The sequence below is a fragment of the Onychomys torridus genome, chromosome 8 (assembly GCF_903995425.1).
Source record: "Onychomys torridus chromosome 8, mOncTor1.1, whole genome shotgun sequence".
Lineage (NCBI taxonomy): Eukaryota > Metazoa > Chordata > Mammalia > Rodentia > Cricetidae > Onychomys > Onychomys torridus.
The window spans coordinates 33,300,264-33,318,804 of record NC_050450.1 but is presented as its reverse complement, the minus strand read 5'-3'; the positions used below and the strand labels follow the sequence as shown (position 1 = coordinate 33,318,804).

General features: G+C 41.7%; 1 protein-coding gene across 6 annotated transcripts in view; it reads right to left on the bottom strand.

Annotated features, from left to right (window-relative positions):
- The window catches only part of Ebf1 (EBF transcription factor 1), a 389,991-nt gene that overhangs the window by 13,763 nt on the left and 357,687 nt on the right, over positions 1 to 18,541 (bottom strand). For all 6 annotated transcript variants that reach the window (XM_036197564.1, XM_036197565.1, XM_036197566.1 and 3 more), the window contains exons 12-13: positions 1,417 to 1,482; positions 369 to 546 (exon numbers count right to left, since the gene is read on the bottom strand). In XM_036197564.1, coding sequence (XP_036053457.1) covers positions 369 to 546; positions 1,417 to 1,482 — 244 coding nt within the window. The remainder of the gene's footprint in view (positions 1 to 368; positions 547 to 1,416; positions 1,483 to 18,541) is intronic.

Below are 18,541 nucleotides of genomic sequence, written 5' to 3'. Positions count from 1 at the left end.
AGGAATAAATCCCAATCTAAGAGATGTTCCCCCGAGTTAACAGGTCCCTCTTCCCTGGGCAAGAATGATGTGTTGTGGCCCGTGAGAACTTTAATTCCATCCCTCTTTGTGATCTGTCATTCATGATTTATGGGAAAGTTGGATGTAGAGATGGCTGCATGCAAGCATGCATTCTTTCTAGCCCCCTACTAGGTCTCCAGATGTGAAACTAGGAACAAAATCTTCAAACAATATTAGATACACACAAGTGAAGAATCTCCTCTTTGGGAATAAAAAATATATGTATAAAATTTGATGTCAAGTAAATGGCAGAGGCAGGAGGGGTGGGAGGTTGAGTTTGTCAAGGGGCGAGGGAAAAGGCTCCTGACCTTGATTGGTGGCTTGTGATGCCTCAGAGACATTCACAGCCAGTTGTCCACTGAAGGAGTTCACTCCCATCATCCCTGCATGGACCGAAGTATTAGCAAGGGCTGGGAGCTGGTTGTGGTTGCGAGGGACACTGTACAGAGCCTCTGCAATGTCAGCAGCTCTCTTCAGGATAATCTCCTGAAAAGTCAAAGGCACACATCATTGTTAGCTACACTGACTCATACTCCCAACAGCCCCACCTTTTTGTGCTTCCTCTCTGGCAGATCCTATGCTCAGAACCATCTGTGGTTAACCACATTACTTTCTGTATTCCTGCTGATGCACCTGTGAAGTCAAGTTTCATCATCCTGACCACATCACAGTTGGGGAAACAGAGGCTGTGAAAGGCAGAGAGCTCACTCAACACTATTCATTTCTTTAAAGATAGAGCTGAGATACAGAATGCCATTTGCTTGGTTCTGAAGCCTATTGTTATCAGTATATGACAGTAGTGTGGGATTTCCCTTCTCTTCCACACATAGGAACTCAAGGCCTGTGAATCATGCTCCCTTGCTGCTGTGCAGGGAAGCCAAAGTCTGAGGATTAATACAACTGTTTTCTGAACAGTGACCCAGGAGAGCTGGGGAAGGTGTGAGATTGGTCAGAGTCAGATGCCCAAGCACCTTCGGTTCTTTGCATACAATTCTCTATGAAGCATGAATAGTACTATTCAGGCCTCATTCTACATTTTAGGAGAAGAAATTAAACCCTTCCTTCTAAATTTGCTGAAACTTGAGAGAAATACAATAAAATACAGTAGCTGTCTTCTTCAGTTATGAAGCACACTCCCAGGGGAGATTAGTTTTTAAATGGAGGACATAATAGGAAGAGCAGTGGAAGATTTGTAAAAGCAGGAAGGACTGAACAGTACTATGACATGTCACATCCCACATCTTAGATGCTTAATACGTGAGGATAGCATTCCTAGCATTTTTATGCTTTTCATACTCTGAGGTCTTTTACTGAATGAGAGAGTGCTTCATTATGTTAGAGACCTGGAATACTCACCTGGTTGTTGTGGGGCATCCCATACAGGGCTTCAACAAGATCTGCAGCCCTTTTAAGGATCACTTCCTATCAAGGAAAAAAGAAAAAAGATAGATGTGAGCTTCTGAAAGATAGCAGGATGTCCTTATCTTGTCACATGACAGCATTCCCATCCTTCTAGCTATCCCTTGCCAAGGCACAGTTGTAAAAACAGTAGCTTGGGGACCCCAGGAATAATATTAAGTCACCAATTTATCCTTGTTCACATACACACTTAATTGAGTCAAAAGGTGAGCATCATTGGTACTGTAAGATAAAATACACACTCAATCGTCTGGCGTAGGCACGATAAAGCACTCATATGTTTATTGCTGAATACAATTGCATGGTCATTTACTAGATTACTATAATCGATGCCATTCAGTGCATGGTGTGAATCCCTAGATGTGTTTATTTTGTACTTAATTGCTTATTCCAGAAACCATGACCTTATCAGACAGGTCGTTTTTGAGGAATTTCCAATCAATCTTCAGCCACTAAAGAAGCATGCGGCCTTCAGCTTCCTTTGTTTATCTCTCTTGGATGGCAGAACTATGAGGACATGAGCCAGGAAGCTTCCGCACTGCAGGAATACAATGTTGATCAAAGGCCCTTGCCCAAGGATTCTCCTGGCCCTAGAAGCCCCCACTGTGCCAATGTTCATGACTAGTATCCTTGATTTCGCATACTGAAATCCTTTGCAGTTTCTATAGTGTTGGTGTTTCTTCTTTCTTGTTCACTCATCTCCCTCAGAGGTCACTGCTTTGCTACTCATTCAGCTTGGAGAAAAAGTAACTTCCTCCTCTTACTAAGGTAGACTTCCACGTTTAGCTTGCCTGGATCTAATCAATGGGTGCACTCTAGAAAAACACACATTTGGACACACATAAGCCATTCTTTCTCCATTTCACTTAATTTGCCTATAGATTCATCTACACTGGCCTGAGGAAAAGGTAGTAGCAACATTAGGGGTGGAGCTGGTAAAAATGGGACCTAGAAAAGAGCCACCTCCAACACTGTAATGTAGAGAGGGGACTTATCAAAAAGTTTGTTTACTGTAATTCAGTGTTGGTAAAGGTGCAAATGGAAGTATAACTTTGAAATCCGATGACTTGGAGTTTGGAATGGGAAAGCTGTACTGTTCCATTTTCCTTCACTGCAGACACTGATCAGAAAATAGGGCTATAATTGCATTCATTTCGCTGTCACTGTAGCCTCTTCAAAAATCATTGAACAAATCGTTAAATGACAAGCTTTTAGATATATATTAGCATTTTTTCAATTCAAAATTCTCCACAATATAAGATAAAACAGTTGTCATACTAAAGTAACTACTTATCACATATATAATGTCCTAAATTCAAAAATGAGATAGAAGATTTTCCAGTTCTTGATAAACACTGATGCTTGCCTTTAGCAGCCAGACCCCCTTTTCTAAAACAATTCAGTTGTCTCTCATGTAGGGGGTAGAAAGCACAATATAATCAATGGAATCTAAACCAATATATCTAAAGTCATTGTTTTACTTCTTAATGCAAGCTACAGATAATTTTCCACTTTTTGTTTGCAGTAGTATCTGACCATAGCAGTTAATAATTGACCACAGCATGGGCACACTAAACCCTACCTCCAGCTCAAATTCAGCTAGTGCCGCTTTCATCAAAACCTTGTGGCTTTATCTGGCTCCAAGGAAAGATTAAAACAAAACAGCATCAACTTAGTTCATTTATTAAAAGATTTGCTATCTTTGCATCTATGGTCACATATTTCTCCAAATAAATATTTATGCCAGTGTCTGGGCTCTGCTGGGAAGACATTTCTCTTTCTTTGCATTTTTGAAGAAAAAATATGTAAATCTCATGTTTGTCAAACTTATGATGCAGTACACATATATTATTTATATAAAATATAGAATTATATATAAATATATAACAAATATAATTATAGTATTATATATATATATATATATATATATATATATATATATATATATATATATATAATAAAGTAGTCAATTTCAGCCTTGCAACATTGTAATCAGAGATTGTAGCCACGCTTCTTGTTTTCAGTAATTTCACAAAACTGGGGAGTGAGTTCAGAAGGAATGCCAAAGTCTTAGAAGATTTTTTTATAAATCTGAACTATTATAATTTTGGTGACCAAGTGTTTCAGTGATATGGCCAACCTGGTAGTTTATTTAATGCCAGGGGCTGGTCATCATTTTACCATTTGAAAGTGAAGGACATGGATTCTCACCCCCTCCCAACCCCACACACATACACACACAGGATTCTTTTGATCCTTGGTATTGCTGTCTTTGATTCATGATGGTAGGGTTTGTTTTCCTAACCTAGCACATGGTCACAGGCATGGCATCAGCATAATGTCACTTCAAACCATCGCCTGAATTTCAAGGAAAATGAATCTAGATTTCTTGTCCAGAAAGCTATGTCCTTAAATGATACCTCACCCATATGAAAATGTCCTTCACGTTAGTATCAAATTTGGGGTTTTAGGGAGAGCCACATTTAGTTTAGCCCTGACAATGTTATTGGACTTCTGTTAGCTATCTGTGCAAATGGAAAGGAAGAAAGACATTCCTGGGTCCTCCGTGAGTTAGTGCCACAGACCTGCAAGGTGCTTGGATTTCGGTGACCAGAAAATTGCTCTCACCTCCATGTCATTACGTTCCCAGTGAACTAGCCCCCAAGCGTGTTTGTGTTGGGGATCTAATATATTGCCTTTCAATCAGAGCTGAGAGCCACTGAACACAGAGACAGAACATGACGAGCAGGTCAGGAAAGCAATAAAGATTTTACAGAGCTGTCCAAGGTGCTAAATTTACTCAATAATGGGTTTGGCACCATAGTGTTAACCTCTCATTTACTACCAGTTTGAGGGACTAAATTGAAGTAGCTGACTTCATTTACCTTGAAATGTATATTTTATGACATTATGTAAGTAGATTGAAAGGGCACTGCAGTTTTAACAATTTAAAGGCTAAAGCATGTTTAAGATGAAACTTGAATATTTATTGTATATTGCACTTAAAGTATATAGAATGTTAAAATGTATTGATTAAATTTGTAAAAGGCATTATAAAAATGACAGGTAGTATAAGAGATGTATGTCTTTTAAAATCAAATTGATAGTGTATGCTATCTCTTCTGTGGGCACAAGTGTAATTTTTTTTGCAGTTTTATATGGTAATTTGAAAAACCTCTAATTTCACATTAGGAAATGATTGAGCCTAAGATGTTTTTAAGAAAAAGAAATTTCCCACCAGGGGAAAACTGGATATTTCATATAGTATTTTGTCTTGGAAATTATTCCTTAAGTCCTATTTTGGTGGCATCAGGCAGGAGTATAGTAGAAGGAGCCTTCAATTCTAATATTCAATTTCAGTATTTCTGAAAGGAAAACCTACTTGGCTGGCACTAAAATCTAATTTTTCAAGGCATTCATTTGTCAGAGAGATTTTCTCTTCTTTTCATAATGATAAAATGTCCCCCTGCTCACATTTTTAAACACAAGGGTAGAGAGATTAGAGTCTTCAAGATAATTAATCCTACACTTGGATTTCAAAACCAAATCCCATTGGTGAATAAAAAAAGACATTCACAAGTACCCTAAATATTGAAAATCTCCAGAGCCTCCTTTAAAGATTTAATGCTTGTTCTCCAACCAAAATTCTGAGTCAGACAGGTTTTTTGTTGTTGTTGTTTTGTTTTGTTTTGTGTTTTTTTCCCCTCTGCATGGCCCTGAAGTTTTAAAGAAACAAAGTGTTTGCTCTTAAAAACAACCTCATCTTGATCTATTTTCCCCAACTACAAAGCTGCCTTCTCCAACTGGGCAGTAGTCATGGAACAATGATTATACAAATTGGGGGGGGGGGCTTATGAGGAGGGGCTATGCTACAAAATCTACTGAGAGGTAACAGGAAAACTGTAGAGACTTGAAGAGGAGTGGGTTCCAAGAAAGAGTTCAAGTATAACTGCTATCACCTTCTCTTATGATTTGGGACCACTGTAGCTGAATGGGCTACAAAGGGAAATTCTGTTTTTTTCCATGCTGTTAGCCAATCAGGTGCTGAGTGATTTCTGAGCTACTTGTGGCCTCAGTTATCACCTGTGAGTTTCATTGTCCAGCTGCTTTGAAGACCCACTACCCTCCCAGTATTGAGCTTCAGGACTCCACATGGTGCTAGACAGCTGTTCTCAGTTTGGGTCGAGACTATCCTCCTGAACCTAGAGGCAGGATGGTGGGCTCCTTCTCCGCTCCCCCTGAGACTGGAGGTAGCAGCAGTGATGTAGTAGCTCATCCAGTCTTCACAGAGAGCATTTGGCAAGTGAAGAAATGGAGACTCAGACAGGTCAGTCAATTTTCTCTGAGTGTCCACAGCTGAGCAGGAAGTCAACCCCAGACCCGTTACATTTAAGAATTGGAGACCTTGACAGCTATTCTGATCCTTCAGAAATGATTGCAGCTTTTCTGCTGCCCCAGTCGTTCAGCTCTGTCTTTCTTCTCAAAAACCATGTTGACCATACCACCAAGAACTGCATAGAGTATATGTCATAAGATATTTTGCTCTGGTCTGAAAGATGCAAGCCTCCATTGGCCACCAGTAGATGATAGACTCTTTAAGGTCCTGGGTTCACCTTATTCTCCTTCTTTAAGCTCCTGGAACAATGCTCAGTAAAATCCAGGCCCTGAGAGAGTTCCTGGGGAAGAGTCCATTCTAAGACTCCGTCACTGACCTTCTAGAAGTGCACATCTAATTTATATTAATACACTAGTCACGTATTAACTGCAATCTTAAATGCACAAAAGTGAAATTTGGTGTTCTATTTGGTTCCTGACTTTTTAATCCAACATGTAAATTCCCAGAGGTTGAGTTCTAATCAGTGTATTTTTTTAACATCACTTTTTCTCTTATGAATTTGCTCTTTCAAGCCTGCCAGCTTGTGCTTACATTTTTAATGTTGTGGTTAATAGAATAACTGTGTTCAGACATTATCTTAGGTTATAGGCATCAAGCAGCATGAGCCTGGGCTTGGTATATATCAGCTTGTTATTAGCTACAGTCTCAAGCCCTAAAAAATATATAGTTCTTTGCACATTCACAGAAAGCCACCTCAGTGACCTGGAATGTCATGTCAAATATGCAGAGACAGCCAGCTCATCTTTCATTTCACGACAGTAAAACCCCTAGAGGTTATTCCCCCATCCATGGGAGTCTCCTCTTTATCATTTGGCCTCAGATATACAGCTAATAACTCAAAGGGGAAGGTTGTGCAATTTACTATACATGCATTTACTTGTAAATCCAGCTCAGTGTTTTAAGTAACACAAACACTGATGAGTGGGGAGATGGCCGGAACTTACGTCCTGTCACAGCACATCCAAGCCAGCTCCTGCAGCTCTGGGGTAACCACTCATTAACTCAGATATTTTCAAGTCTCAGGATTAGATTTTTGAGGCTCTGGGAACTCATAAGGGATTCCTGGACTGTAGCAGAGGATAACGTATGCCATCTCTTATACTCTCCCAGCCAGGAGGTTAACATTTTGAGGGAAGCAGAAAACAACGGAAGAGAAACATGGCAGACTACAATAATCAAAATCAAATCGATTCAAGTGATTCCTGAAGAAAAGGGGGAAAAAAGCCCAACAATTTCCTGTCATACCACATCCCTCTGACACCCATTTATCACCACCAATACCCCTTTTCTTATCAGGGAACTCAGGATGTAGTAGTAGACCATATACCAGCAATATAAAATGAAGCAGAATGGCAGAGAGTCTCTCCTGCCTTGAGAATGAGAATTGGTTTCACTGGGTGCCCACTGCAGAGTTCATTGAAGGGCCCAAATTTTGCCCAGGTCACTAGCCTTGTAGGTACTGGCTCCCTTCTTGCTTCAGAAAGCCTGGGTAACATTGCTGATTGGGTAGCCCCAAAGCTGAAGATTCTGATTAGAAGTTTGCAGGAGCCTTTCCCCTACCATACTGGATGAATCAAGCGACAAACAGCAGTTGTATTGAGATGTGTTTCTTTGGAGGATAGGTTTATATCCTGACTTCCTCTATGTTTATTCAGCCAAATGGAAAATTCCACAATGGGAGGCTCTGCACTCTAAAAAGTCAGAATAATGAGGGCAGCAAGGAGACGGGTGAGACAAACCAAAATAATGCTAGGGCACTGCTCAGTTCCCATCCTCTGAGACATTCCTCACATTTGTTCATTTTTCTTGTAATATGAAACTTCTTGAAAGAGAGCTTCCCGCACATCATTAGAGGCCCTTGGTGTCACACTTTAACACTCTTTACTCAGAAGCCCTGTGACGGAGAAGAGTCACTTACACTTAGCATGGATATAATTAAGCATGTTTCTGTTGAAAGGGGCACTCTCATTATGGCTAAGGACCACTTCAGAGTAAATTGAAATGGAAAGGAATAGCACAGAGGAGGTGGAGGTAGCAAGTGGATATTTCCAGGGATGCATAAAATGCCAAATGTGTAACAATTAGATTTTACAGCTTTGCACTCTAAAGACTTCAAAGTGTTTTATTATATAAGAAGACTCAGCTGGTGCTGGGGAGATGGCTCAGTCAGGAAAGGGCTTGCTGCACCAGCAGGAGGACCTCAGTTCGATCCCCTGCTTCCATGTAAAGGTATACTTGGGTGTGCCCAAATCTCCAGAGCTTGGAAAGCAGAGAAGAATGGATCCTTGGGGCTCTCTGGCCAACCAGCCTAGCTAATTGTGGAGTTCGGAGTTCAGTGAGGGACCATCTCAAAAACCTCAGACAGTGAAGAAGACACTTAACCTCAACCTCAGGTTTTCACATGCAACGTGTGTATGTGTAACCACACACATATATCAACACACACACACACACACACACACACACACACACACACACACACGAAGATTTTTCTTCTCCATAAATAATGGCTCACCTAAACCTATGATTACCCTACAGAATATTCTGCTGAATAACTTATTTATCATCTTTTAAAAAATTCAAATTCTGAAATCTGTATTCATTTCCATAATAAAATCATTACATTTTTTATCGTGTGCGTGTGTGTGTGTGTGTGTGTGTGAGAGAGAGAGAGAGAGAGAGAGAGAGAGAGAGAGAATGAATGAATGAATGAATGAATGAGTATATGAACATTTGGATGTATGGGTGCCTATAGAGGCCAGAAGAGGGCGTCAGACCCTCTGGAGTAGGAGTTACAGGTGGTTGTAAGCGACCTGATGTTGGCACTGAGAACCAAACTTTGGCTCTCTGGAAGAGCAGCAAACATTCTTAACCACTGAACCATCTTGCCAGCTTCCAACGTTGCAAGTATTTAAAAAAGAGTCTACTTTACTATTACCAAGGTCCAAGGCACCCAAAGCATCCTAGTATAGAGACAACACAGGGAGATTTGTGTTTCTGTTCTGGCTTTCTGATGATTTGGTGTTCAGATTAGGTGACGGCTCTCCTACTTCCCAAATGTCTTAATATGTGCAGTGACGCAAGTGTGGCTGGAGATATACCAGAAAGCATGCTTCTGTTAAATCAGGGAGTAGGAGCTTTCTGAACCATATGAGATTAAAATCTGTTATAAGCTAACATGGCTGGATCCACGTAAGACATCCCAACGTACATGATTGACTTTTACAGTGGAGAGAAAAAGGCTGTTTTCAAGCTGCCGTTATTGCCTCAATGGAAAAAAAAATCAATGAAAGTGAAATGAACAAGAGATTTTGTCTGAGCTGCAGTTAATACCACTGAAGAGCTATGGATATTAAAAGGTCAACAAATAAATTAGCCAGAGTGTTATGAAATGAATGATTTGGCTTATAATTTTATTGAGTGAAAATTGTTCCCTGCCTATTAGACCAGGTAATTTTTATCTGGTGCCACAATGACTGTTCCATAAGCAATAATACAGTTGTAAGAGCTGCTGGTTCGATCGTGTGACCTCTGAGAAGCTGGCCAGGACAGCCAACTTCCCAATGATGGATAACATAACGTAGCTTGGTCTCCAGGAGGTGCCAAGCGTCCCTTCCTGCAAGGGATCTCATAAAAGAAACATTACAAGTTGATTCATTTTACCAAAACGTTCGACTTTTCAGGTGCCAGCAGTTACGTGTAAATTGTGAAAACAGGCCTTTGCTGGGAAGAGTTACAACAATCGTTTACCCTCCTCTTTTTGGTCGCTAGGCTTTCTCTTCTAAATGGTGTCATGGTAATTGGTGAATGGGAGCCTGGGGTGCTTCCTGCCACACATACAGTGAAGAATGGTATCTGTGCCCTTGTGGATGTGACCTGCTCTGAGGTACAAAGTTGAACCCAGCAACCCCTGGCTGCCTCTTCTCATTGCAATTCATTGTGCTGGTTTAAGACCAGCGCGCTGGGTTAGGTCCTGCCGAGTGGCCTTGGAAATCGACTTTCTGATCAGGATAAAAGGCTCTCCTGAAAGAGAAAACTCTGGACAGAGATGCCTTTTTCAGGGGTAGGTTGTAAAGTGAGCACACGAAACAAAAGCTGCCTGGAGTCAAAATTACCCTTGAAAATCTTTTAAGTCACCTTAAAGTCACCAAGGCTGAGGCTTTTAGAGAAACACACACACAAAAAGCCAAATATTATTTCTGTCTCTTTGTCTTTGGGGCCTGGCTTCCCTTCCCTTAGGGCAAGATGAAATTAATATTTAGCTTGAGAATAAAAGGCCTCGGAGTGAGCAAAAGAGATGCCTGTAATATGTGCATGTGAAATATATATATATGTAAATGTATAGGTGTATATATATATATGTGCAAAATGCATGTGTGTTTACAGTTATGTTAAACTTAAGTGGTGGATAAAAATACAGTTGACTTTGTAAAGTTACTGAACAATGTTGAGTATTATATGTATATCTGGGTGAGCCATATCTGTGAATTCTGTTACCCAAGGTTTAAGGGATGGTCTTGAGTACATCTGCAACTAAAATCCACTACCTTGGGGTGGGAATGCAGTTCAGTTTGTAGAGTTCTTGTCTAGCATGCATAAAGCCCAGGGTTTAAGCCTCAACACTGCATAAAACTGGATGTGATGGTATATATCTGCAATCCCAGAATTCAGAGGGAAAGGCAGGAGGATCAGAAGTGAAAGACCATTCTTGGCTATATAGCAAATTGGAAGCCAGCCTAGGATAAATGTCACCCTGTCTCCATAAAAATAAAAATAAATAAATAAAATAAACAGGAAAAAAATCCATGGCCTTGAAAGGTGGAGAGATAGCTCCAAGGTTAAGCATGGGTACTGCTCTTGCAAAAGATTGCATTTCAATTTCCATGTTGGGTGGCTTACCATTGCCTTAATAGCTCTAGCTCCAAGGGACCCAACACCTCTAGCCTTCATAGGCATCTGCATTTACTTGGACAGGGACAGGCTTCCATGCACGACGTGCACATGCACATGTGCGAGACACAGACACAGACATACACACACACACACACACACACACACACACATACACACACACACACACACACACACATATGTACATCTTTTATAAAACCCCAGTGCCTCTTGATTGCTGGGAACTTGGGGCTTGTTGCTTCGATGCTTAATTCAGGGCTGAAGATAGTGAGCAGGAATTCTGAACTTGACTGTGCACCTATGGATGTGAGTCTTGAAGATGATCCCTTGGTGGCTGGAAGATGAAAATGGCTTTGCCCCTTCCTCCTCCCATTCTTATACAGGGTGGGTTAAACTAAATCTGTCTTCAGGAGCTCAGTGCTCAAAGAGCACTTGCAAGAATTTCAGGGCCCAGCTGGTAGGTAACTGTTCCTATGAGCCCTCATCACACAGACCGAACAGCCAAAGAGAAGGAACTCTTTCCCTGGATTGCCTGTGTGGACCTCTAATTCTTGCTACCACTTTCGCCTAGCTCAGCCATTTGTAAGCTAACTTTAGTCAATGCTACCACATCTCTCCTCCACCCAATTGAGCTTGAGGGATTTTGAGACTGGTATGCAAAACCTCCACTCTCTAGAATTCCATTCTCTTCCTTCTCAGAGGCAGTGCTTAGGGACTTGGGCACTAGAAGTGAAGTTCAATGGGTTTGGCTCAAGTCTACACTCTGCCACTCACTGTGAGTGAATGCCTTTGTTTCCTTACCTATAAAGCAGGGGCAATGCCAGTACCTGCCCCAGCAGGTCATACACACTGAGTGCTTACCAAGCACTAGCCAACAATATTAACAATCCCCACTTTTTTTAGTGAGCACACTGGCAGACTGTACACATTCTTACACTCAATGGTGTTAGAACTGAAATGGAATCTGGTCTGTAAAACACTGAAAGCAATTATGAATGGACCAGTGTTGAGATAGTATGGGAAGGTGGGAAGCTGCTGCTCCGGGGCTTTATACACTGCAGTATGAAGCCTCTGCTTTCTCTACTGCATAAGTACCAGCAGCACATTGCTTTCCTCTCTGACTCTGTTTGCTCATCCCTACGAGGGACATATACCAGAAATAAGCAGAAAGTTGTGGAAAAAAATAAGCCAGCACAAGATAAAAATCATCTAAGCGAGTGAAAATTATCACTTTGTGAGGCTCGTGTGACTTTTTGGTGGAACTACAAGTATGTTGTTTATTGCATACATTTGTGTATGCATATCCACATGTGTATGGGTGTACATGTGCCTGGGTATGTATGTAAGCATTCCTATGGAGGCCAAAGGGTGATGTCTGATGTCTTCCTTGACTGTTCTCCACTTTGCTTACTGAAGGATCCCTTGCTGAACTTGGAGATTGCCAATTGGCTACTCTAGCTACCCCGCTAGTCCTAGAGATCCCTTGTCTCTGCCCCCTGAGACTGAGTTTACAGGACAGCCGTCTGCCTGGTTTATTTAAGTAAACTCAGTACTCAGGCTTGTACAACAAGCTCTTTATCTACTGAGTCATCTCTGAAGCCCACTACAGCCTCCCTCTCTAGATAAAGTAAGTGTGCAAATGCACACATCTAAATACGACTTCAGCAGTGCCCAGATCTAGGCTCGACTCCCCAGATAGATGTTTAAGTATTAAGGACAGCCAAGTTCCTGAGCTAAGCACATTATCAAAATGGGGAGATGGAATTTGCCTCTAAGTTTTCTGGCAGATGCAGGGGAGGGAGGAGAAAGTGGATTCCATTCCCTAGTTTGTGCTTTTGACAAGCTGTTTCCTGGAACCAGACTCAAGGGTGCTCCCCCCACTCTAAGAATTGGATAGACCATAAGCCTGTCATGGGTTTCAGTGCTTTGGTTTGCTCAAGGTCACTCATGTTTGCAGATGTAATGTTAATAAAGTTTCCTTAAATTAGGAAAAAGAGGGGATAGGAGAGGCGACAGAGACAGTAGAAAACGAAGACACTGGGTTCTCCTTTTACTGAACTCCTTAGTCATCCCCCTTTCCTGCTAGAAGGCAATGTGGTTATGCAAAGATTCCTTATTCGTATTTTCAGTGATGCAACTGTGGGTTTTGAATTACTGATAGTCTGTGCATAAAGACTAAAACAATAAAAGCACAATTAGAATACATTGTACACAGCCAACTCAAGCTTTATTTTGCCCAGCTCTGTATGTATGATAAATCACTAACCATGAACACTCTTTAGGGAGGGTGATTTTGGGTCTCATCTCTCCACTAAGCAAAAATGGTGCTTCTGACTGGAATGTGAATTTCAATTTTGCAAGTGTACAGTTGAACTGAATAATCTTTGGCACAATGCAGTGCACAACTGAGCCACTAAATGGCTGATTTACTAAATTATTATTAGATGAGCCCTTGCTGTTCCAAATGAAAGTGCAGTCACTGACTTCCTCCATGGTGAGTTCAAATTGTTCTGTGTTTAAATATTCAGCATGAGGCTAATGTGAACTGATGAAATGAGACGATAAACATTCACTTTCAATACAAAGAGAGCGGCAGAGAGGCAGCATATCATGAGGCCCTTGGAGGTGAAAATGATTTACACTTTAGGATGTAGCTGACGACTTCCATTACTTTAAGGTACTCTTAATTAGCCGAGCATTTGAAATGACTGATTCGTGTGTACAAGTAGAGCAGCTTCATGGGGTCTGAGGTTTTCTAATGGCAGTGAAGGAGCGGCTCCCATGAGGCTGTGCTGCTGCGTCAAGGGGAGTCCAAACCTAGAGTGACACCATGGTTGGCTGGCTCACCATCACCAGCAGAGCCATGTATCCGAGCAACTATAGTGATTGACATTCAGTGTGTGTTTTAGATTCATCCAAAGGATCTATGACCCATGTGCCCTGTGATCCACCCCTCTGCACCCTATGCCCATGACTAAGCCACATTTTAATCCACAGCCCCGTGGACATCCAGCCATAATCTCAGCAGCTTCCTTCCTGACACCTGCTGGAATCAACCACCACCTTCATGTCTTTGGACAAATTGAAGCCCTCCTGTCCCTTTTGAGGCAAGTTATAGCCAAGCACTTAAAATATTGTGATCACTTACAGTAGATTAGAAATTTTTATTGGCGCCATGTTGCCATAACAACACGAAGACAGCAGATGACTTAAGCTAGGCTTGCAAAGCACAAGGCTGCTCATCTGGCAGTTAAAATGAATACAGTTCATTTCACAAGTTCCCCATATGGACTCTTAGTGTATGGTAATGAGGAGACCATATGGTGAGAGAAAGTGCTTTGAGAACAATTGGGATCCAATGGCTGAGTGAGAAGTTAGGAGAGACAGCCGAGTGAGAAATTGTGGTGTGCTCTTGGGGGTTCGAGGTTTGGCTAGGGTTTGTGGGGGGGAATGACTATTTCCCATAGGGGTTTTGAGTTTCTTAATCCATTCCTTAACATGTCGGCTGTGCGAAATGACAAACATCTTGCAAATTTTGCAATATCATCCATCACAGACTGTCAGCAGTGTTTGCAGATTTGACTTGCAAGATCCTTTAAATGTGTTGTTCTTAAAAGGCAATAGTACCAAGTTTTTAGACAAAGTGCAGGAGAATTTAAGCACTTCTGACAAGCTGAGACATTAGCAGTAATGATTTTAAAAAACACTCGCATCTTTTGCCTGCATGTTTAGCTGTAAATAATGCTAGGATGTATAAAAGCTTTAAAGTAAAAATGTAATAAATACTTTTTATTATGTTTCATAAGGGATGAAAAATGCTCCCAGCCATGTCTATGGCTGTCTATCCATACAAACGTATGGAGATGGATGATTCCTCCCCACGCCACCAACCAGATCGAGAACCTGGGAAGACGGCTAGAAAAGGACTGTACAGTCAATCCTGCACTATCCATGCTTCATAAAAGATGAATATAAATGCATTAGTTAGACACGGTGAGCTAAATTAGAAGGTCAGGCAGGGCTGGGAGGGTTGAAAAATCACACAACCAATGAGTGTAATTACTCTTTCTTAAGTCTATTAAGTGCTGTTGTTCTATCAAGGCTCTGGGGTATAGGCCACGAAGAACAAGATAAAGTAATGTGTATTTATGACTCCCACTGGATCAATTTACCAGATATTTTCAGCTCCATAAAGCAAAATACACAAATGTGGCCTTTGTTGCTTTTCCCAAACTGCTTGATTTTTCTCTAAAAGAGAATCTAGATCTCATAGTCAAACTGTGTTTGCAGGGTAAAGATTTCCAAACCAGCCCCTTTTGAAAGAGGAAGGGAGAAATGCTCCTGAGATTCTGAGGGGCGTGGGCAGAAGATGATGCTGAGGAAGAGAAGGCAGAAAGTAATTGGCTTCAGGCAGAAGTATTTGAGTGACCAAATCTGAAGAACAGTGGAAATTTAGCATAATGGACACAGGGAGGGTGTTGAACTCAGTTTTGAACTCACGGACCTGAGTTCAAGTTTGAGCTTTCTCACTTTCTAGCTCTGATGTCACAAGCAAGTCAGCAGACAAACCTCCTTGTGGGAGACTCAGCCTAAACTCCTCCTCGTCTGTGGGATGTGAGATGTGTGTCATGCAGAGATTAGTGTCCCCACCTAATGGAGTCTCCCCAGCTACCTGGAACTTCTCTTTGTATGCTTCACCTCCTTAGTTCCTAGGAGCACTGTGAAACAGCTGCTTCACAGAGGAGGAACCTGAGGCTTCAGACACGAAGTCCTTGCATGCACCAAGACCTTGGTCTGCTTTCCAAACTCCTTGTGTGCCTGGCTTGTGCACTGGCTTGCTTGGCCGCTCTGCTCAGCAGCAGACGCCGTCAAGCAGTGCTAGACATGCAATAGGCGTGAAACAAACGCAAAGCTGGCTTCCCAAAATTTTGCAGCCAGCGTGTAGAATGCCGGCTAGGCTCAAGGCCTGATTGCAGTGCCTGTGGGCGGGAAGTTGAGAGGATGCTTATGAAGACAAGTAGCAAACTAAAACTGAAAGAGCACTCCTTGCTTAAAGGTTCAGCCTCTCATCACCAGTGCAATTAGCATCTCAGCTTCTGATTGGCCACAGTCCTCATCCCTCTCACTTCTCCTCTATAAGAAGTCAACCTGGACCCAAAAGTCACTTATTCTCCTGCAGGACCCAGAGAAGAAAGTCCCTTCCTCAGTGAGACAGGATGGAATGCGATGCTTTACAGACTTTAGCCTGCTAGTCTCTGTGCTTATGAAAGAAATGAAGCTCCTAACCGTGGCGGGGGTTAGCGTAATTAGAGCATCTCTCAGAGGATGAAATAATTTACAAAGAGCCTGCTTGCTCCTCTTTCCCTGTTTGGTAAATGGGGATGATGAAGAGAAAATGTGTTTTTCCAACTTCTTTCACGAGAGGGGATCCAGTAAAACAAAGCAAGTCCAAGTTCTTTGAAAAAGTTCAAGCCTATATACAAAGGCATATTATTATGGAAAGCTGTCTGCATGGTCTTTGGAGCAAGTTTCATTTGACAGAATATGTGGGTGGTTGTAGGAATCTAGCTTTGTCTATTCACAAACACATGGGTTTAATAAAATGGAGTTTGTTTTTTAAGGTGTGTGGTCCACAGTTCACCGAAACACTCATGTTTGACAAACACTGACCATGAGTCTGAGAAAGGTGGAGCCCCTAACAATGGATAGTAGGGCTATAAATCTCTCTCAAGTCCACAGGAATACCTTGTGCTGGCTCCATCCACCACTTCCTGACCCTACCCTCAAACTCTTGCTCCACCTCCACATGCAGAGCCAAGAGGACAGCTCCTCTGGCCACAGTCTTTGCACAACTGGGAGTGGTTGGAAGCAAGCAGCAGTGTTTCCTTAACACACATGTCCATTGTGTCCTTGGTTGCTCCTCCCAAATCCAGGAAGAAAGGGCTGAGTGGTTTACCCAAAGGCCCTCAGGGACAAAGTGACATGTACCTGGGCTAATTATCCAACATTTTAAAACCTAAGGTGCAACTGTAAAAATGTTTTTAAGTGTAAGTAAACAAAACTCACCCCATATTCTGATTTTTCTATCCTTATAAAAAATAGAAAAACAAAAATAAAAGTACTGCCTGGATTCTTTAGACCCCAATTATTTAACCAGACGTGGATCCTATTTGACTCCTTATATGATTCTATTATCCCCATTTTGTAGATGAAGAAACTGAGGCACAGGGGATAAAAGCATACATTCAATTGTTCAGATGATGGGGATTTTCTGCCCCTGCTTTTATTCAACCAACACATAACCAGGGTTACCTTCTGTCAGGTGCTAAGTAAGTGGACAGAAGACAACTTGGAAAGCAGGGAATATCACTACTCCCATTTGACAGATGTGGAAACTGAGCCAAGGAAAGGGAAGGAAGGCTTTTGACACAGGTCACCTGGCTAACAAGTGAAAGAGTTCTACTTGGCCAGGTCTGAACTTCCAGGAGACCCCAGGGATGAAATGCTGACCTAAAATCTAGATGAGAGTAAAGTCACTGACTTAATGTAAATGGTAGAAAAATTTGTCATTGTACCTATGTCTCAGTTCTACCACACTAATGCTCTTTATGTGGGCACACACCATGTCTGCCATTGTTTATAAGTTACCAGTGGGCACACATCATGCCTACCATTGTTTATAAGTTACCAGTGGGCACACATCATGCCTACCATTGTTTATAAGTTACCAGTGGGTACACATTGTGTCTACCATTGTTTACATATCATGTCTACCTTTATTTATAAGTTATCACTGGACAAACATTATGTCTATCATTGTTTATAAGTTATCAGTGGACACATATCATTGTTTATAAGTTACCAGTGGGCACACTTCATGTCTACCATTGTTTGTAAGTAACCAGTGGGCACACATTATGCCTATCATTGTTTATAACGTATCAAGTGTTGCACAGGAAATGCACAAATGTTATATTCCTGCTGGACAGGGGGACCTAAAATTCAGCCTTTCCACAGAACACCTATGCCCTGAAAGACACAGCTGCCCATTGTTACAATAGACTATTTTATAGTTCACCAAGAATAAAACAGGATGGAGAAAACAAGGTAGGGCCCCTTTTAAAGACAGAGATGTAAACACAATGACACATCAGATTATTCCTTCCCCAGATAAAGTGCTTTTCAGAACTGTCTATCAGTATGAACAGCACTTTAATAGAAGTAGGGCTGTTCTGAAAAACTGGAAGCTGTGTTCTTCCCCTGAGGCAAAAGTAGAACACAGGCATGCCTTCCCCAACCATCTTCTCTTCAGCATTGGTGGGTACCACACCCACTCACCCTGTTCCCCATATACATGCATAGGCCTGGGAGATAACAGCATGATAGATGGGACCTTCTCTGACAGGAGGACCTGCCTACAAGTACAGCCCCATACAGGGGGAATTTGTCCCTTGAAGAGGTCCTGGGCCAAGAAGGATGCTGCCTTTGTTTTTTAAATCCTTTCCTGGGATATACAGATCTAGACACCACACATCTGTAGACTATAGTGAGGAGAGGGCCACTCTCTCATCCAGTCATCTAAGGTGATGGTATTAAACCATATCATAAATCAAACAGAGTTTTGCTGTCAATTAACCATGACAGCTAGCTGGACTCTGTGCTCTGAACCTCTTTAATTGTTGTCTCTACTGAGGCCACACAGAACCTTGCTGGAAATTTTACTTGGGGAACCTCTTATTTTCAGACATGATCACT